The following is a 22,514-nucleotide window of genomic DNA, read 5'->3' as shown; positions in this document are numbered from 1 at the left end:
TATATAGATATATCATTATACAGTGCAGTGTGATTATTATCAGTATATATAGATATATCATTATACAGTGCAGTGTGATTATTATCAGTATATATATAGATATATCATTATACAGTGCAGTGTGATTATTATCAGTATATATAGATATATCATTATACAGTGCAGTGTGATTATTATCAGTGTATATATATATATATATAGATATCATTATACAGTGCAGTGTGATTATTATCAGTGTATATAGATATATCATTATACAGTGCGGTGTGATTATTATCAGTATATAGATATATCATTATACAGTGCAGTGTGATTATTATCAGTATATATAGATATATCATTATACAGTGCAGTGTGATTATTATCAGTGTATATAGATATATCATTATACAGTGCAGTGTGATTATTATCAGTGTATATAGATATATCATTATACAGTGCAGTGTGATTATTATCAGTATATAGATATATCATTATACAGTGCAGTGTGATTATTATCAGTATATAGATATATCATTATACAGTGCAGTGTGATTATTATCAGTGTATATATATATATATATATATATATATATATATCTATCATTATACAGTGCAGTGTGATTATTATCAGTATATATATATATATCATTATACAGTGCAGTGTGATTATTATCAGTATATATAGATATATCATTATACAGTGCAGTGTGATTATTATCAGTATATATAGATATATCATTATACAGTGCAGTGTGATTATTATCAGTATATAGATATATCATTATACAGTGCAGTGTGATTATTATCAGTATATATATATATATAGATATATCATTATACAGTGCGGTGTGGTCATTATCAGTATATATAGATATATCATTATACAATGCAATGTGATTATCAGTGTATATAGATATATTATTATACAGTGCAGTGTGATTATTATCAGAGTATATAGATATATCATTATACAGTGCAGTGTGATTATTATCAGTATATAGATATATCATTATACAGTGCAGTGTGATTATTATCAGTATATATAGATATATCATTATACAGTGCAGTGTGATTATTATCAGTGTATATAGATATATCATTATACAGTGCAGTGTGATTATTATCAGTATATATAGATATATCATTATACAGTGCAGTGTGATTATTATCAGTATATAGATATATCATTATACAGTGCAGTGTGATTATTATCAGTATATATAGATATATCATTATACAGTGCGGTGTGATCATTATCAGTATATATAGATATATTATACAGTGCGGTGTGATTATTATCAGTACATATAGATATATCATTATACAGTGCAGTGTGAATATTATCAGTATATATAGATATATCATTATACAGTGCAGTGTGATTATCAGTGTATATAGATATATCATTATACAGTGCAATGTGATTATTATCAGTATATATAGATATATCATTATACAGTGCAGTGTGATTATTATCAGGATATATAGATATATCATTATACAGTGCAGTGTGATTATTATCAGGATATATAGATATATCATTATACAGTGCAGTGTGATTATTATCAGTTTATATAGATATATCATTATACAGTGCAGTGTGATTATTATCAGTATATATAGATATATCATTATACAGTGCAGTGTGATTATTATCAGTATATAGGTATATCATTATACAGTGCAGTGTGAGTATTATCGGTATATAGATATATCATTATACAGTGCAGTGTTATTATTATCAGTGTATATAGATATATCATTATACAGTGCAGTGTGATTATTATCAGTATATATAGATATATCATTATACAGTGCAGTGTGATTATTATCAGTATATATAGATATATCATTACACAGTGCAGTGTGATTATTATCAGTATATATAGATATATCATTATACAGTGCAGTGTGATTATTATCAGTATATATAGATATATCATTATACAGTGCAGTGTGATTATTATCAGTATATAGATATATCATTATACAGTGCAGTGTGATTATTATCAGTATATATAGATATATCATTATACAGTGCAGTGTGATTATTATCAGTATATATAGATATATCATTATACAGTGCAGAGTGATTATTGTCAGTATATATAGATATATCATTATACAGTGCAGAGTGATTATTATCAGTATATATAGATATATCATTATACAGCGCAGTGTGATTATTATCAGTATATATAGATATATCATTATACAGTGCAGTGTGATTATTATCAGTATATATAGATATAACAATATACAGTGCGGTGTGATTATTATCAGTATATATAGATATATCATTATACAGTGCAGTGTGATTATTATCAGTATATATAGATATAACATTATACAGTGCGGTGTGATTATTATCAGTATATATAGATATATCATTATACAGTGCAGTGTGATTATTATCAGTATATATAGATATATTATTATACAGTGCAGTGTGATTATTATCAGTATATATAGATATATCATTATACAGTGCAGTGTGATTATTATCAGTATATATAGATATATCATTATACAGTGCAGTGTGATTATTATCAGTATATATAGATATATAATTATACAGTGCAGTGTGAATATTATCAGTATATATAGATATATCATTATACAGTGCAGTGTGATTATTATCAGCATATATAGAGATATTATGGATGGTATTGCATGTAGATTAGTATTGAGACTCTTTTGTAGATGTAGATGTTATTGGAGACGGGGAAGATGACAGGATACTACTCCTGAGGAGGTGGCTGGAGGAGGGAGTGTGGAGGGAGTGGAAAAACAAGGACCCTTGTGTCAGGCGGAGGGAGCTCACATTGGAGGAGGATGAAGGATTGTTTTCTGTTTATCTGGGATGAATGGACCTCAAATAAGTCAGCGGGGATCCGAGACCCGAAGGGAGCTGGAAAAATACCAAGATACTGGAGCAAGAGACTGCGTGGGAAAAATAGTGACTGCGGGGAATAGAAAGAGGGACTGCGAGGAGGAAGAAAGAGGGACTGCGAGGAGGAAGAAAGAGGGACTGCGAGGAGGAAGAAAGAGGGACTGCGAGGAGGAAGAAAGAGGGACTGCGAGGGGGAAGAAAGAGGGACTGCGAGGAGGAAGAAAGAGGGACTGCGAGGAGGAAGAAAGAGGGACTGCGAGGAGGAAGAAAGAGGGACTGCGAGGAGGAAGAAAGAGGGACTGCGAGGAGGAAGAAAGAGGGACTGCGAGGAGGAAGAAAGAGGGACTGCGAGGAGGAAGAAAGAGGGACTGCAGGGATAAATTGAGACAGCAGCTTTTGCTGGACTGGAAGATCAGAAATCTCGATATCTTCTAAAAAGATATATTTCCACACGATGGGGAAGGAAGGCAGAAGTTCAAACTGAGAAATTCAAGGCTGGGGGAAAAATACACAGCCAAGTATGTGAGGAGGACGAGATAGGGGAGAAAAGCATCAGAGGTCTCTCCATACAAGAGGAAAGACACCGAGGAGGGGCTGTGAGGACTAAAAAGAGAGAGGGAATGATAAGAGATGGGGGTCTCCACAAAGAGACAGGGTCTATGAGGAGAAAAGGCAGTAAAGGTCTGTAGACATGCATGAAGGAGAGGTGGGCTTTCTGAGGAGAGGTCCATGGTGAATATAAGATGATGATTCACTGAGACTTCTGTGAGAGTAAGAAGAGGAGAAACGGAGGAAATAAAGTGATCACGACTCCACCACTACACGACCAGCACCATGCCGGACATCAACTACCTGCTGTCTGTGTCCTGGGGATACATCAAGGTGGGAGTCCCCGGTGGTGGCTGGTTTCTAGCGTGTGCTAAATGCGGCCATTCATTTACTTTTATGTTTTTTTTATTGTTCACATTGCACTGTTTTTCTTTATGGATTTTTGTTTTGGACGGGGTCTGTAGGTACAATGGATCCCCACCATGATGAAGCATTGAATTCTGTATGTCATAGACTCTGCTGTATTTCTCGAGCATCCGCTTTAACTTTTTAAGTTAATTTTTTAAAAATTTCTTTCATCCTAATTTGCATTTTATTCTTTTGCTCTCAGTTCAAGAGAATGCTGAACCGTGAGCTGACCCACTTGTCTGAGATGAGCCGTTCCGGGAACCAGGTCTCAGAATATATTTCCAACACCTTTCTCGGTGAGTATCGCATCCGTCTTGTCTGTATTTACGCGTGGCCTCCTTGTGATGAGCAGCGGTTTTGGGGGCGGGTGGTTGTGTATCCCTTGTGGTTGCCGGTCCCCCAACCTAAACCCCGTTATTGAGATGCCAGATCTGAATTTTTGCCCCAAGTGCCGGAAAACCTAGCTGTGGTTGAGGTTGACATTGCGTTGTTCTCTTGTATCAGTCGGAAAGTTTTTGGGAGGGTAAAAGGTATTTTTTTATTGTTTTCTTGGTAGGTGTTTTTTTGACAGTCATACAGTGATGGAACTTTCTAATATTTCAGTACATTTGGATGCCATACCATATATAGTGGGAATGACCTTAGTTGTCCTCTTTTGGGTCAATGGGCAGTTGTCCCACTACATTTTCAGCACCATGTTCACAGTTTGGTGGGTCTTTGACTGGGCACCTGCCAGGACACACTTACCTAAGGATCCATATTCATCTGGATATATGACCGCTACCTGACGATCGTCTTTAGTTGCCCGTAGTTTTTTATCGTCCTGTTTTTTTCTCTAATTGAGATCGGCTCTCCATGCACTGACATCTGGGAGAGCTTCTGCTGATGCAAAGGAGCTGATCAGAGCCAGAAAAGCTGCAGAGTGAGAATCATGGATGAAAAAAAGGAACCACATAGTCCACCAATTCGACATTTCTGGCAACTAGAGACTCTACTATTAAAAATCCTTTTTAGACTCCTAACCAAAAGCCAATTAGCACAGTCTGATATAAACAAGGTGATCAGGGTTCCTCTCACACAGGCCGCAAAATCAGTATGAGGAGAGAAGGGTCCATAATACAACAGTTTTATCCCCATACTGGAGCATATTGTCAGCAGCACACCCCTGGTTACAGGGGGCAATGTGTTGCCAACATTGACGATTTTTATGCCACCCAGCAATCTGAAATGGTTGGTTCTTTTGTCAGGTGGTCGGTGGCATGATTACTTGAGCCTGTGGTCAGGAACGATCTTTTGCATGTTGATTTGCTGATTATTGTTCTATGTACATTAAGCATTTAGGCTATGTTCACACAGAGTTTTTTGAGGAGTTTCTTAGAGTGGAACTGCTCCAAAATCCATCTCGAAAATGGTTTCAAAAACTCTTGGAAAATTCTTCCTGCCTGGAGAACTCTACCTACCAGGTGGTCGGTGGCATGAACACTTGGCTCGGTGGTCAGGAATAAGCGTTCTTTTGCATGTTCATTTGCTGATTATCATCCCATGTAAATTGGACCTTTAGGCTATGTTTACACAGAGTTTCCTGGAGGAGTTTCTTGGAATGGAACTGCTCCAAAACCCATCTCGAAAATACTTTTGAAAACTCTTCCTGCACGGAGAATACTACTGTCACGATCCATTTTTGGATTTGTGGCAGCTCTGGTTCCACTATGTTTTAAATGTAGCTTTTTTTTTCCTTTCAGGCCAGCGGGGGTTAATGTCAGTTTCCCTTGCTGGCAGCCTGCTTCAACTGCAGAATTGCTAGGTCAGCTGATGTGGTTGGTGACCACTCCCACAATCCTTTAAATGGTCACCTGATGCATCAGCTCACTGTTGGTGATAGTTATTTTATGGAGACCAGCCTTGCAGTGGCAGCTCTTTGGTGTCAGCTACTTCTGGAGTTTGTAGTCCTGTTTCTGTGTCATCTGCGTTGTGGAGCTTGGCAGCGGAGTCTGGAAGCTAAGTGTAGTGTTTTTACCTTGTCGGTCTCGTTCTTGTCACCACCCCCTGTCACCACCCCCTGTGTTGTACCATCTGCAGTGGTGAGGCTAGCGCCCTTGCCGGCCAGTGCAATAGCCAAAGCAGTGTGAGGTGACAGTGAGGGATGAGGTTCATGACAGCGGCGGGGGAAGGACACGTTAGGGCATTAGGGGAGTGCAGGGACAGGCTCAGGTTGGAGCTCAGGAGGTGTCCCGTCCATCATTGCCTATCGGTAGGGCATTCCTCTCACCATTTTCATTTCATCCTGTTGTGTGTGTGTGTGTGTGTCGTGCCATCCGCTGACCGACGCCCTGGTGGGATCTTGAAAACTACCTACCAGGATACCTAATGTACAGTGCCTTGCAAAAGTATTCGGCTCCCTGGAACTTTTCAACCTTTTCCCACATATCATACTTCAAACCTAAAGATACCAAGCGTAAATTTTTGGTGAAGAATCAACATCAAGTGGAACACAATTGTGAAGTTGAACGAAATTTATTGGTTATTTTACATTTTTGTTGAAATTCAAAAACTGAAGAGTGGGGCGTGCAATATTATTTGGCCCCTTTAACTTAATACTTATTAATTAATACTTAATACTTTGTTGCACCACCTTTTGCTGCGATTACAGCTGCAAGTCAATTGTGGTATGTCTCTATCAGTTTTGTACATCGAGAGACTGAAATTCTTGCCCATTCTTCCTTGGCAAACAGCTCGAGCTCAGTGAGGTTTGATGGAGATCGTTTGTGAACAGCAGTTTTCAGCTCTTTCCACAGATTCCCGATTGGATTGAGGTCTGGACTTTGACTTGGCCATTCTAACACCTGGATGCGTTTATTTGTGAACCATTCCATTGTAGATTTTGCTTTGTTTGGGATAATTGTCTTGTTGGAAGACAAATCTCCGTCCCAGTCTCAGGTCTTTTGCAGACTCCAACAGGTTTTCTTCAAGAATGGTCCTGTATTTGGCTCCATCCATCTTCCCATCAATTTTAACCATCTTCCCTGTCCCTGCTGAAGAAAAGCAGGCCCAAACCATGATGCTGCCACCACCATGTTTGACAGTGGGGATGGTGTGTTCAGTGTTGTGAACTCTGTTTTCAGGCTCCCTCTTGTGGTCACAGGTGGTATTGTGTGACTTTTGTTTTGGGCTCCCCCTGGTGGCTTTGTTTGTTATCCTGTGGGTCTGTGGCTGGATCAGCTGCCTCGTTATTCACTTGGGAGTTTCCTATTTAGCTCTGTTTCACTTCTACTTGTTGCCGGCTGTCAATGTATTCAGTGCTATTCTGATTACTCCTGATTATCTTCGGTTTCAGTCTCTTCAGGAGAAGCTAAGTTCTGTTTAATTATTTTTTGCTCATCAGTCTGCAATATGATTTCTGTGTATGATGACTTTAGTCCAGCTTGCTAATATGTGATTTCTTGCTGCTGGTGGTCTTGACTGATCACAAGAATCTGATTTATCCCGAGTCGGCCAAGTGGCTGAATCCTAGACAGGCTCGTTGGTCGTTGTTTTTCTCTCGTTTTGATTTCGTGGTCTCGTACCTGCCTGGTTCAAAGAATGTAAAGGCTGATGCTCTTTCTAGGAGTTTTGTGCCTGACTCTCCTGGAGATTCAGAGCCGGCTGGTATCCTCAGAGAAGGGGTGATTTTGTCTGCCATCTCCCCAGATTTGCGACGAGTGCTGCAGGAGTTTCAGGCGGATAGACCTGACCGTTGTCCACCGGAGAGACTGTTTGTCCCGGATAGATGGACCAGTAGAGTTATTTCCGAGGTTCATTCTTCGGTGTTGGCGGGCCATCCTGGAATATTTGGTACCAGAGATTTGGTGGCCAGGTCCTTTTGGTGGCCTTCCTTGTCGCAGGATGTGCGTTCCTTTGTGCAGTCTTGTGGAATTTGTGCTCGGGCTAAGCCTTGCTGTTCTCGTGCCAGTGGTTTGCTGTTACCTTTGCCTGTCCCGAAGAGGCCTTGGACGCACATTTCCATGGATTTTATTTCAGATCTCCCTGTCTCTCAGAGAATGTCTGTCATCTGGGTGGTGTGTGATCGTTTTTCTAAGATGGTCCATTTGGTGCCCTTGCCTAAGTTGCCTTCCTCCTCCGAGTTGGTTCCGCTGTTTTTTCAAAATGTGGTTCGTTTGCACGGGATCCCTGAAGATATTGTTTCCAACAGAGGATCCCAGTTTGTGTCTAGATTTTGGCGGACCTTTTGTGCTAAGATGGGCATTGATTTGTCTTTTTCGTCGGCCTTCCATCCTCAGATGAATGGCCAAACCGAGCGAACTAATCAGACCTTGGAAACCTATTTAAGATGTTTTGTTTCTGCTGATCAGGACGACTGGGTGACTTTTTTGCCATTGGCTGAGTTTGCCCTTAATAATCGGGCTAGTTCTGCTACTTTGGTTTCTCCTTTTTTTTTGTAATTTAGGGTTTCATCCTCGTATTTCCTCGGGTCAGGTGGAGCCTTCTGACTGTCCTGGAGTGGATGTTGTGGTGGATAGGTTGCATCAGATTTGGAATCATGTGGTGGACAATTTGAAGCTGTCACAAGAGAAGGCTCAGCGCTTTGCCAACCGCCGTCGCTGTGTGGGTCCCCGACTTCGCGTTGGGGACTTGGTGTGGTTGTCTTCTCGCTTTGTTCCTATGAAGGTCTCCTCTCCTAAGTTCAAGCCTCGGTTTATCGGTCCTTATAAGATTTTGGAAGTCCTTAACCCTGTGTCATTTCGTTTGGACCTCCCAGCATCGTTTGCTATTCATAATTTGTTCCATCGGTCGTTGTTGCGGAGGTATGTGGTGCCTGTGGTTCCTCCGGTTGAGCCTCCTGCCCCTGTGCTGGTTGAGGGAGAATTGGAATACGTGGTGGAGAAGATCTTGGATTCTCGTATTTCTAGACGGAGGCTTCAGTATTTGGTTAAGTGGAAGGGCTATGGTCAGGAGGATAATTCCTGGGTTGTCGCCTCTGATGTTCATGCGGCCGATTTGGTTCGTGCCTTCCATGTGGCTCACCCTGATCGCCCTGGGGGTTTTGATGAGGGTTCGGTGACCCCTCCTCAAGGGGGTGGTACTGTTGTGAACTCTGTTTTCAGGCTCCCTCTTGTGGTCACAGGTGGTATTGTGTGACTTTTGTTTTGGGCTCCCCCTGGTGGCTTTGTTTGTTATCCTGCGGGTCTGTGGCTGGATCAGCTGCCTCGTTATTCACTTGGGAGTTTCCTATTTAGCTCTGTTTTACTTCTACTTGTTGCCGGCTGTCAATGTATTCAGTGCTATTCTGATTACTCCTGATTATCTTCGGTTTCAGTCTCTTCAGGAGAAGCTAAGTTCTGTTTAATTAATTTTTGCTCATCAGTCTGCAATATGATTTCTGTGTATGATGACTTTAGTCCAGCTTGCTAATATGTGATTTCTTGCTGCTGGTAAGCTCTGGGGTACAGAGTTGCTTCCCCCGCACCGTTAGTTGATGCGGGGGCTCGAGCAATCTCTGCGTGGATATTTTGAATAGGGTTTTTAATTGACCGCACAGTTCCCTTTCTATTTTCTGCTATCTAGTGTTAGCGGGCCTCATTTGCTAAATCTAATTTCATCTCTGCGTTTGTGCTTTCCCCTTAACTCACCGTTAATATTTGTGGGGGGCTATTCTATATCTTTGGGGTCATTTCACTGAGGCAAGTGAGGACTTTCGTTCCCTCTAGGAATAGTCAGTTTCTCAGGCCGTGAAGAGACGTCTAGGATTTTCAGGTAATGTTCCACGGCTACCTATAGTTGTGTGCGGATAGGATCAGGTTGCGGTCAATTCAGTTAGCACTTCCCCAGAGTTTGTAGTCTGTTTAGTTACTTAGCTAGTCCGACTTGCGATCCTTGCCACTAGGATCATAACAGTTCAGGGTGATGAGCTGTGTTGCCTTTACGCTAAACTTATCAATTTTGGTTTCATCTGATCAGAGCACCTTCTTCCACATGTTTGGTGTGTCTCCCAGGTGGCTTGTTGCAAACTTTAAACGACTCTTTTTATGGATATCTTTGAGAAATGGCTTTCTTCTTGCCACTCTTCCATATAGGCCAGATTTGTGCAGTGTACGACTGATTGTTGTCCTATGGACAGACAGTCCCACCTCAGCTGCAGATCTCTGCAGTTCATCCAGAGTGATCATGGGCCTCTTGGCTGCATCTCTGATCAGTCTTCTCCTTGTTTGAGATGAAAGATTAGAGGGTCAGCCGGGTCTTGGTAGATTTGCAGTGGTATGATACTCCTTCCATTTCAATATGATCGCTTGCACAGTGCTCCTTGGGAGGTTTAAAGTTTTGGAAATCATTTTGTATCCAAATCCGGTTTTAAACTTCTCCACAACAGTATCACGGACCTGCCTGTTGTGTTCCTTGGTCTTCATGATGCTCTCTGTGCTTCACACAGAACCCTGAGACTATCACAGAGCAGGTGCATTTATACGGAGACTTGATTACACAGAGGTGGATTATATTTATCATCATTAGGCATTTAGGACAACATTGGATCATTCAGAGATCCACAATGAACTTCTGGAGTGAGTTTGCTGCACTGAAAGTAAAGGGGCCGAATAATATTGCACGCCCCACTTTTCAGTTTTTGAATTTCCACAAAAATTTAAAATAACCAATAAATTGCGTTCAACTTCACAATTGTGTTCCACTTGTTGTTGATTCTTCACCAAAAATTTACATTTGGTATCTTTGTTTGAAGCATGATATGTGGGAAAAGGTTGAAAAGTTCCAGGGAGCCGAATACTTTCGCAAGGCACTGTAAAAAGTCAGGGAGAAGGTATATTGTTCTGCGTCTTTTATTCACATTTTGCATTAAAGACATGGTGTGATGGGTTTGGTATAGAGGAACATCTTCCAACACTTTGGAGGTTGATTGGCTGGCCAATCCCGTGTCAGAATGTCTCCAAAATCACAAATTATCTTTTGGCACAATGGGTGAAATTTTGCAGAGATGGTCTCCAAAATTTTGGAGAAAGCCTTCACCGAAGGGTAGAGGCTCTTAGGTGATTTTATCATTGCTTTTTGTCAGGAGTTTTTTTTTTTTCTTTCTACATGAAATTCATTTTGCTGTTCATCATCAGCTTTTTTTAAGAAAATTCTCCAGACTAGGTACTTTCCAATCAAAAGGTAACAAAAATGCTACAAGGAAAATGTCTCTTCCTAAACTCTTCTTAACCACTTCAGGAAAACGAAAATTCCTAAAAAATCCTGGGATAAAAGTTTTCTGAAGTTGTTTCCACTTGAAGAACTTGTCTTTTTTACTCATCGGAATTGGCGTAAAATGCATTCAAAAGTGGGACATAAGATATTATAGTACAGTGGGAATTAGTACATAAACGACATGACAGAACAAACCACAAAATAAAAATGCCAAAGTGTAAAAATAAATCCTATGTAATATACATTTACATTCAAATAATTAAAAAATTGTTAATACATAGCAGGTGCAATAACGATAATTATACAGTATATGTGCAAACCTGTATTGATTTGAAAATGAAGTATAAAAAATGTATATTTTAAATAAGTGACAAAGATACAAATAACATTAGTGATCGTTTTCAACGTACGTAAAAGAGGCACTCTATTCTGGGAATTTAGAGGAGACACTTAGTTTTTTGATACTCATTTGTTTCATTGTACTTGAAAGAATTTTTAGTCGGGAAACTCATCCAAAAATTGGCATATTTTATACTTTATTCCTTATTTTGTGTTCAAACTCGAAGGCTGCAGCTCTTTTTTTCTTTCTCAGAGCAGGAAATCCTAGCACCAACTGCCTGAAAGTACTGCCTTGTCTTACCGCTCGTATACTGCAGCTACTTCTCTGGTTAGATGTAAGGCTGCTTTCTGATTCATATACAGTTGTGCTCAAAAATTTACATACCCCGGCAGAATTTTTGCTTTTTTGAGAATGCGAATGATAACTCCAAAACATTTTCTCCACTCATGGTTAGCCGTTTGGTGAAGCCATTTATTGTCAAACTAATGTGTTTTCTCCTTATAAATCATAATGACAACCCAAAACATCCAAATGACTCTGATCAAAAGTTCACATACCCTGGTGATTTTGGCCTGATAACATGCACAGAAGTTGACACAATTGGGTTAAATAGCTACTAAAGGTAACAACCTCACCTGTGACCTGTTTGCTTGTAATCAGTGTGTGCATAAAAGCTGAGTGAGTTTGATCCAGACAGACTCTTGCATCTTTCATCCAGCCACTGACGTTTCTGGATGGTGAGTCATAGGGAAAGCAAAAGAATTGTCAACGGATCTACAGGAAAAGGTAGTTGAACTATATAAAGCAGGAAAGGGATACAAAAAGATATCCAAGGAATTGATAATGCCAGTCAGCAGCGTTCACACTGTGATTAACAAATGGAAAATCAGGGGCTCTGTAAAATCAAAACCACGGTCAGGTAGACCAATAAAAATCTCATCCACAACTGCCAGGAAAATTGTTTGGGACAATGCAGGGGACAGGGGCATCTGGAGGAGGGGATGGGAGTCTGGAGAAAGGGTCAAGAGTGTCTGGAGAGCAGGGGACACAGGCATATGGAGGAGACGGGAGTCTGGAGAAAAGGGTCTGGGGCGTCTGGAGCATGGGGTAAAGGAGTCTGGAGCACAAGTTTAATAAAAAAAATTTGTGAATTGACATCTTCCATAATCAGCAGAGTCTGGAGCAGGGGACAAAGGAGTCTAGAACAGAGGAGCTTGGAGAACAGTTTGGAGAGCGAGGGAGATAGGAGTCTAGAGAGCAGAGAACACGAGAGTCTGGAGAAGGGAACAGAGGAGTCTTGAGCTTTTGTCATTGAGAATGCAAGGATGCAGAAGTGCTTGGCTGAGTATGTCGGAGTTGGGGAAGATTACTGTTTGCCGTATGATTGTTTAGCCGATGGCTATCTAAAGGCTTTATTCCTTGTATTGGTCCACAATTTGTCTGTTCCCCATTTCTGGACCTTTAGTATATAGGTGTTTTTACTGCGCAACATTCAGGAGGCTTCCCTTAAACAGGATATAAAACAAGGGTGGTGGGGGAGGTGTCATAAGATTTAGTGATTCATGCTTCCCAAGCAAATAGAAAGTCCGTAATCCCATCATGTATTAATAAACCATTGACGTGGGACTGATGCGAAACGCGATGACGATTATTTATGTCTGCTGGTCCTAAATGTATATTTAGTTTGCCTTTAAAAAGTGCCTGCTGTGGGAAAAGGGGGAGAGATGTGTGCTGTCCCGCAGGGCGGAATACTGACGAAATGAGACATCTGTGTAGGACCGGTGCCTCGTGATAATTCCCACCATTCCCGGAGAGACATAGATGATAAGATGAGTTCATACACTTTTCAAATCTGTTTTTGTAAAAGCCATCTTGACTTCCATTGGGGAGAGCTGCCACCTTGACGCCATACCCCTACACTTATATTGTTCTAGTATTAAGATATTAGGAAGGACCCCATCACCATTTAGCACTATAACGCTGCAGATTTGCTTTTAAAGAGTAACCATCACCTTCATTTTTTCCCCGAAATCAATAGTTCTTAGAGAAATTCACTTTTCTCCTCCTGAACTGATCTTTCACTCTCAAAATTCTCAATTCATGGGTGAAATGTGTCTTCAGTGATTACAGCCTTTCCCATTACTGAGGTGGAAGTTGACAATTTGGTGCTTATAAAGTTCTAGAGAACTAGAACTGTTAGGCTACTTTCACACTAGCGTCGGGCTCGGCCCGTCGCCGTGCGTCGGGCCGAGGTCCCCGACGCTAGCGTTGTCCCCGCCGCACAATGGGGGCAGCGGATGCATTTTTCCAGCGCATCCGCTGCCCCATTGTGAGGTGCGGGGAGGTGGGGGCGGAGTTCCGGCCGCGCATGCGCGGTCGGAAAAAGCGGACCGTCGGGAGCAAAAAACGTTACATGTAACGTTTTTTGCTCCCGACGGTCCGCCACAGCACGGCGCAACCGTCGCAGGACGGTTGCGACGTGTGTCATTGCGTCGCAAACGCGTCGCTAATGTTAGTCAATGCAGAAAAAACGCATCCTGCAAGCACTTTTGCAGGATGCGTTTTTTCGGCAAAACGACGCATTTGCGACGTAATGCAGTTAACGCTAGTGTGAAAGTAGCCTTAGTTCAGAGGAACTTGCCGTAGAATGTCTGTGTCGGCCTCTAGCTCCTCCCTCCTCTGGCTGTGTCAGTCTCTAGCTCCTCCCTCCTCTGGCTGTGTGGCCTCTAGCTCCTCCCTCCTCTGGCTGTGTGGCCTCTAGCTCCTCCCTCCTCTGGCTGTGTCGGCCTCTAGCTCCTCCCTCCTCTGGCTGTGTCAGTCTCTAGCTCCTCCCTCCTCTGGCTGTGTCGGCCTCTAGCTCCTCCCTCCTCTGGCTGTGTGGCCTCTAGCTCCTCCCTCCTCTGGCTGTGTCGGCCTCTAGCTCCTCCCTCCACTGGCTGTGTCGGCCTCTAGCTCCTCCCTCCTCTGGCTGTTTCTGTTCCTAGCTCCTCCCTCCTCTGGCTGTGTGGCCTCTTAGCTCCTCCCTCCTGCAGCAGTGTGGCCTCTAGCTCCTCCCTCCTGCGGCAGTGTGGCCTCCAGCTCCTCCCTCCTCTGGCTGTGTGGCCTCCAGCTCCTCCCTCCTCTGGCTGTGTGGCCTCTAGCTCCTCCCTCCTCTGGCTGTGTGGCCTCTAGCTCCTCCCTCCTCTGGCTGTGTGGCCTCTAGCTCCTCCCTCCTCTGGCTGTGTGGCCTCTAGCTCCTCCTTCCTCTGGCTGTGTGGCCTCTAGCTCCTCCCTCCTCTGGCTGTGTGGGCCTCCAGCTCCTCCCTCCTCTGACTGGGATGGCGTCTAGCTCCTCCCTCCTCCATAGAATCTTATAAGCACCAACTGTCAACTCCTATCTCAGTAATAATAAAAAATCTGTAGACACTAAGACAGTATCTTACTTATAAATTCAGTGTGAAAGATCAGTCCAGAAGAAAGTAGCAGATTTCTCCAATAAGATATATTAATATCTTATCGTGTACTGTTGATTTAATTTATGAAATTAAAATTACTCTTAATCAATACGGCCATCAGCATTTTTTTTAGTTTTTCCAAGATTTTTTTTTTTTTTTGAGAAGTCGTGTCTATTTTTTTTCACAGTAGAGAAAGCTACAAGATTAGATGGTTCTGTGCTTTGTACTCTGCGTACTGCGGGTTGTTGCAGTGAAATTGTATACTACTTTACTGCTGCGTATTCCCTTAAAGGGGGGAGGGGTATAGGAGAAGTTTCATTAAGTTATACCAGTAACCCCCAGTGTAAGGATAGCCGCACGGATGTGTCATTTCTGCCACGTAAAGAGTGCAATCTTTTCCCATAAGATACCTGATCTGACCATAGTGAGGTGTTCTGGACTAGTAAACCGAACGTTTTTACCTCCTATCCTCTAAGGTGGCCATGAGGAAACCTAGAACAGCTGTCCCTGGTGCCCTTTAAATGCAGAGCCCCCTGCCCCAGTGTTCTCACACAAGCCGTGCACCTCGGAGACCAGACCCTTCAAGGGATTGATGGAATTAGCTTTTCTTCACTTCCTCCTGTCCTTCCCAACCCACCTCATGAGGTTCTGCTTATCTGCAGCAGAAAATGGCTGCAAAATCATCCAAGAAGAGAAAGTCTCAGTAGGGTGCAGAACGGGTAGATACGAAATAATACGGTTTATTCGCCATCTGTAATGGGGGGGTGAGGATTTATTTTCTGTACTTGTTGTCCAGACAAACAGAATGAAGTGGAGATCCCTTCCCCAACACAGAAGGAACGAGACAAGAAGAAGAAGCAGCAGACCATGTGCCAAATCAGTGGCGTCAAGAAGCTCACGCACAGCTCCAGCCTGACCAACTCTACAATACCTCGTTTTGGAGTGAAGACCGACCAAGAGGAACCTCTCGAAAAGGTAAATACGCTCGCTTTAATTGCTCAATTTAATGGGAAAGATTTGTCATTAGTGTCCTAGATACACGGATTTAGGAGTTGGGAGCGCTATTCTATTCCATAGACCATTATTGCACACGTTCATCCAAATTCTTCTATCTTTCGAGGGTGCTTAGATTTTTTCCAAAACTTTTTTGTTTAATGGGTGACAACTGAAAATTGTTTTTATTAAACTATCCTCTGACCATCAGGATGGAATAAGGCAGCGTTCCCAATTCTGGTCCCTTGTTTAGTAGCCAAAGTTACGCGACTACAAAGAGCCTCTCTGTAGGACCCAGGTACGGACTGGGGCTGAAATTCAGGCCTGGCATTTGAAATCACACAGGCCCATGTTGTCCCAGTCCCCATGAACCAGATGGGATATATTACTAATATTACCCTGGATGGAGGAAAGGAAGCTTTTTTACAAGACCAATATTTCTAATGATACCCGTGGCCTGCTGGGGTAAGTGACAGAGTCAGTGACTTTGTGCTCCATCACAACTCTTAACAGTATGGGTGTCTTGAGAACACTGATTCTGTTAACAGTGTAGTAGACAAGGCAGCCCATGACCAGACAGGCCCTTCTGGCATTTGCCAGAATTGCCAGATGGTCAGTCCGGCCCTGGTAGGACCCAAATGTCTGTGCAGGTTATAAATTTCAGTGGAAACTGTAATTCTTTACTCCTCCACTGGTGGTGTTGTGAAAGATTTGCACGCTTACAGCTGAGCAAGCTGATCGTTGCTGAGCATGCCGATAGGTGCTGAGCATGCTGATCGTTGCTGAGCATGCCGATAGGTGCTGAGCATGCTGATCGTTGCTGAGCATGCCGATCGTTGCTGAGCATGCCGATCGTTGCTGAGCATGCCGATCGTTGCTGAGCATGCCGATCGTTGCTGAGCATGCCGATCGGTGCTGAGCATGCCGATCGGTGCTGAGCATGTCGATCGGTGCTGAGCATGCCGATCGGTGCTGAGCATGCTGTTAAGTACTGAGCATGCCGATCGGTGTATGCTGATCGGTGCTGAGCATGCCAATGGGTGTTGAACATGCCGATAGGTGCTGAGCTTGCCGATCAGTGTATGCTGATCGGTGCTGAGCATGCTGATCGGTGCTGAGCCTGCTGAACACGCTGATCTCCATTGAGGAAGCTGATTACCGAGGTCCTGGCAGTAAGGCACCTTGTAATCGGCTTATTTCAAGTATCCTTCTAAAAAAAAAAATAGGATTGCTCGAAGTAAACTGCCCCTTTAAGTCATATATCCTATTAAATGACAGGCAGGGGTGTAAAACCTAAGTTTAACAGCCCTTCCACCTCATGTAAATATTCTGCATGTGAAGGCTTAGGCTTGGGTTACATGGCGAAACATGTCCTCAGACAAGTGGCACAACCAAAAATTATCTGTGTAACTTGTTTGCAACTCGCTGTCTCATGACTATTTTAGAGCTGTGAATTTGTTGGGGGAAAAAATGGCCAAATCGCAGATAAGTCACACGCAAGTCGCAGTCGCATGTGCCTATGACATGGGAGTCGGAAAGATTCAACACATTTGGAAACATTTCCGACACCACAGGAAATAATTTGATGCAACGTTGCAGTGAAACAACGCGATTTTAGTGTCGCACGATAAGTGTCGCTGTGTAGCCCTCCCCTTATAGATGACGAGCGTGAATTCCACATTTTTGCAGGCTTTATGCTTTGTATTGCCTTTATCTTGCAGCATTAAACATTTCATTGCCTTTTTCTCACCTTACAGGAATTGGATAATTTAAACAAGTGGGGCCTTAATATCTTCCGAGTGGCAGAATATTCCAATAACCGTCCGCTGAGCTGTATCATGTACACGATATTCCAGGTGAGCTGCATGTGATGTATTATTCTGGGCAGACATGGGGGCTGCCATATACAAATCGGCATGGCACCATGACCTTCTTTTGTCGATTGTGATGACCAATGTATCTATCATCTGGAAAAGGACTTACTTTCAGCATATTTCCGTTTTATTTCTCCAGCAATTGAAGGACAGCCATACTTTGCCCTGTCCTAATGAGTAGCGTTGTGCTACATTGCTCTTCTTAAAGGAACACTAAACCTATGGGGGGTTAAACCTCCTGCCCAACAGTTCCATCGTCAGTAGGTTGCTGACGGAAGCCTTGGCCTCTTAGCCAAAGGGGCATTTTGTGCCTGTTATGATAGTGAAGCAACTCACTCAGGAAAATAGGTAACACCCTAAAAACCACAACTGACCCTGCCGGATAATACACACGCACAGACTAGAGATCCTGACCCCGCAGTCTCTAGGAGTTCCTGCATGAGCCAAGATAGCCCTAACCACAGACTAGACGATGGTAACTCTGACCTATGCTGCCTGAAAGGCTGTCGAGCGCTTCACGTTCCTCCTAAAGAAGCGGAGAGCAGAGTGTAAATTACGTACAGAAGGGAAAGTGTGCTGAAATAGAAAGAGTGAGTAAAACACACCACACAATAAAAAATAAAGGATTAAGTACTGTTAGAGAATATGTGGTCTACTTCCTAAAAAGAAACAGAAGATAGGTGCAGGGTAAACAACATAAACTGCAAAGAGATGAACCCTAGCTGATCTTTCACTGACTGGTTTAAACTACAGTAGTATGGCTGGACATCCAAATGAGACTATCACCAGCAGGAAATACCAGCAGGGGGAAAGTATATAAAGCCGCACCTGAAAGGTGATGGAGCAGAGGCTCCTGCTGCAGCCAGTTGTTCTAACAGTCACGCACAGGCAAGGGGTGGAGGGTGTCACAGCTACGCTCCTGAGAGCTGAACATTTCTGTACATGAGATTTAATTGTAATATGAGGCAAAAATCTGGATAATCCTGTTTTATTTCTGTGCATTTTTCTACAATTCTTTTTCTTTTCCCACAGGAACGAGAGTTGTGTAAGACCTTTAAGATCCCCGTAGATACACTAATCACTTACATGATGACCTTAGAAGATCACTACCATGCGGACGTGGCGTACCACAACAGCTTGCACGCCGCCGACGTCACGCAGTCCACCCACGTGCTTCTCTCCACTCCAGCATTAGACGTAAGAACCCTCATGGGAATTTCGCGCCGTTGTTTTGTATATCTTCGAGATGCTCAGTCCGATTTGCGCTGCGTCCTTTGTGGCAGCCGGTCTTCGCTTCTGACCCCGGTTACATGGCCTCAGATTGTGACTTGTAGGCATCAGAGGTGCCGAGATTCCGGCACGTTTCTGGGCAACACTAAATGATCATCTGTAGTGTAAGTTTTTTCTTGGAAATTGTGTGGGGCGACCAATGGCCGGACGTCCTATGAAAATTGGATTTCTAAAAAAACATTTTGGGCCGATGTATCCAAAGTTGAGGAAAGCGGTCTTGGTTACCCATAAGCAACCAAGCAAAGTTTCCTTTTTGGATCTGTTTGATAAGTGAGGCCTATTGGTTTTTTTCTTTTGGCACTACGTCGTTATAGAGTTGTATCTCCCAACGATAAAGTTTGCAGTGACCTAACGTAGCAGTATGAGGTCTGTGATGGAGTTACAGTCTGTCCTCCCGAGCCCTGTGAAAATATTAATAATGTACAGTGTAAACAGATGGAGATGGCAACATGGACGTCACAAGTAACACAAGCCCGCACCTGATTACGTGGTCGCATCCCTCTACCAGGTCCGCCGAGCAGACATCTGCGGTATCACAGCCCTCAGCCCATTCAGAGTCCTGGTTAATAATGTATCACCGCGAAGCTAGAGAGTCGCAGCTCGGGAAATAAGACGTCTACAGGTGTCCATCATGGAAGACGTGACGTCTGAGCAAGGCCGTCTACTTTTCATGTGATTTCAGATCTATCGGCCATAGCCCCAAACATCAGCGGTGATTGCTAAAAAAAAAAATAAAAAAATAAAATCGGATGCCGTACATCATAGTAACCTCCGATTTTTACAGATACATTACAATTCTGTAGCATAGGAAACCGTAAATGGTCCTGTAAAAGATTAAAGTCATTGATTTTACCATATCGTGTACTTGAAAACTTGAAATGCGGTGAAATTGCAAAAAAAGTGCAATTCCACAAATGTTTTTTTTTTTTACCATGTTCACTAAATGCTAAATCCAACCTGCCATTATGATTCTCCACGAGTTTGTAGATACCAAACATGTCTAGGTTCTGTAAAAAAAAAAAAAAAATGGCGCCATTTTCCGAGACCAGTAGCGTCTCCATTTTTCGTGATCTATAGCTGATGTTTTTGTGCGCCGAGCTGATACCATTTTGAGGTAGATACAATGCTTTAATGACCTGCATTTTATTGCAATATTCCAGCGACCAAAAAAAAGTAATTCTGGCCTTTAGATTTTTTTTCTTGTTACGCTTTTTACCTATCGGATTAATTATTTTTAGATTTTGATAGATCGGGGCGTTTCTGAACGCGCGATTCCATTTTTGTGTATTTTTTTTTATTGTTTGTTTTCTTTTGAATGGGGCGAAACGGGGGTGATTTGAACTTTTTATTTTTGTTTCAAAAACTTTTTTTTTTTTTACACTTTTTACCTGCTTCAATAGCTCGCATAGGAGACTTGAAGCTGCGGTCTTCAGCATAGCGCAAAGATGCATGACACCACAAAACCAGATCCACGGCGGTACATCCTGTACATTGGCACTGCACACACACACATGTATAAACACATTCACACCTGTCAGGGAACACTAAACACACACATAACACACACAGACCCAAGGGCGCATACACACCTGTAAATAATCGCTGCACACAGTGTCTATGATCCCTCTTAGGCTTTTGTAGTGAGTGGAGACGTGAACCATCTGGGTGCAGTTCTTTCTATTATGGGTGATCTATAACAGCAACACATAAATATTGCTGCCTGTATTGTCAGATGATGTGTTCTAACCCGCTAGGGTAGTTATTATTACTACTTAATATTAATGCACCGTTAATGGGTTTATGGCAGCATCCATGGGATTTGGGCTAGGGAATAGGAATTATGTGCAACCCACGTAATCTATGGAAATTAGGGGGTTAATGTTTGCATCACTAGTTGTCTAGGACAGTGAAGGGGTTAATGTCACTGCAAATGGTCATATATATCATGCATAAACACTAAACACACATGCGTACATACATAAACATTACACATATAGGCATACATACATAAACACTATACACATATAGCCAAGCACACATACATTGGGGAAAATAAGTATTTGATCCACTGCCGATTTTGCAAGTTTTCCCACCTACAAAGAATGGAGAGGCCTGTAATTTTAATCGTAGGTACACTTCAACTATGAGAGACAGAATCTAAAAATATAAAAACAGAAAATCACATTGTATGATTTTTGCATAATTAATTTGCATTTTATTGCAGGAAATAAGTATTTGATACAATAGAAAAACAAGACTTAATATTTGGTCCAGAAATCTTTGTTTGCAATTACACAGGTCAGACGTTTCCTGTAGTTCTATCTTGACCAACTTTGCACACACTGCAGCAGGGATTTTGGCCCCCTCCTCCATACAGATCTTCTCCGGATCTTTCAGGTTTTGGGGTTGTCACTGGGCAACATTGAGTTTCAGCTCCTACAAAAATTTTCTATTGGGTTCCGGTCTGGAGACTGGCTAGGCCACTCCGGGACCTTGACATGCTTCTTACGGAGTCACTCCTTTGTTGCCCTGACTGTGCATTTCGGGTCATTGTCATGATGGAAGACGCAGCCACGACTTATCTTCAATGTTCTTACTGAGGTAAGGCAGTTGTTGTCCAAAATCTCACAATACATTACCCCATTTCTTCTCCCTTTTCAGAAAAGCACCAAAGTATAATGTTTCCCCCACCATGCTTCACGGTTGGGACAGTGTTCTTCGGGTTGTACTCATCTTTCTTCTTCCTCCACACACGGCGAGTGGAGTTGATACCAAAAAGTTCTATTTTGGTCTCATCTGACCACATGACCTTCTCCCATGCCTCCAGTGGATCGTCCAGATGGTTAACTTCAAACGGGCCTGGACATGTGCTGGCGTGAGCAGAGGACCTTGTGTGCCCTGCAGGATTGTAATCCCTGACGGTGTAGTGTGTTACTAACAGTAATGTTTGAGACTGTGGTCCCAGCTCTCTTCAGGTCATTGACCAGTACCTCCTGTGTAGTTCTGGCTGATTCCTGACCTTTCTCAGAGTCAACCTTACCTCACATGGTGAGATCTTGCATGGAGCCCCAGACTGAGGAAGATTGACAGTCATCTTGTGTTTCTTCCATTTTCTAATAATTGTGCCAATAGTTGTTGCCTTCTCACCAAGCTGCTTGTCTATTGTCCTGTATCCCGTCTCAGCCTTCTGCAGGTCTACAATTATGTCCCTGGTGTCCTTAGACAGCTCTTTGGTCTTGGCCATGGTGGAGAGGTTGGAGTGTGATTGAATGTGTGGACAGGTAACGAGTTCAAACAGGAGCAATTAATACAGGAAATGAGTGCAGAGTAGGAGGCTTTGTAAAGAAAACTAACAGGTCTGTGAGAGCCAGAATTCTTGCTGGTTGGTAGGTGATCAATACTCGTATTAAGTTCTGTTTTTCTATTGTATCACTTATTTCATGCAATAAAATCACTAAAATGCAATTTAATTGTTAAAATCATACAATGTGATTTTCTGGTTTTAATTTCCAGATTGTGTCTCTTACAGGTGAAATGTACATATGATACAAACTACAGAC

The 22,514-nt window shown here is 42.4% G+C and overlaps 1 protein-coding gene across 10 annotated transcripts in view; it reads left to right on the top strand.

Moving 5' to 3' along the window:
• Positions 1–22,514, top strand: part of PDE4A (phosphodiesterase 4A) — a 903,909-nt gene that overhangs the window by 872,559 nt on the left and 8,836 nt on the right. For 9 of the 10 annotated variants that reach the window (XM_077262038.1, XM_077262037.1, XM_077262041.1 and 6 more), the window contains 4 exons: positions 4,035–4,128; positions 15,594–15,772; positions 17,548–17,646; positions 18,697–18,861. In XM_077262038.1, the coding sequence (XP_077118153.1) occupies positions 4,035–4,128; positions 15,594–15,772; positions 17,548–17,646; positions 18,697–18,861 (537 nt within the window). Of the gene's footprint in view, positions 1–3,186; positions 3,758–4,034; positions 4,129–15,593; positions 15,773–17,547; positions 17,647–18,696; positions 18,862–22,514 lie in introns of those variants that run through there. The other variant, XM_077262046.1, reaches the window with a different exon arrangement.

This window comes from Ranitomeya variabilis, chromosome 5 (genome assembly GCF_051348905.1).
Source record: "Ranitomeya variabilis isolate aRanVar5 chromosome 5, aRanVar5.hap1, whole genome shotgun sequence".
In the NCBI taxonomy this organism is placed as follows: domain Eukaryota; kingdom Metazoa; phylum Chordata; class Amphibia; order Anura; family Dendrobatidae; genus Ranitomeya; species Ranitomeya variabilis.
Note: the sequence above shows the minus strand (reverse complement) of the source record. Positions and strands in the feature narration are given on the sequence as shown.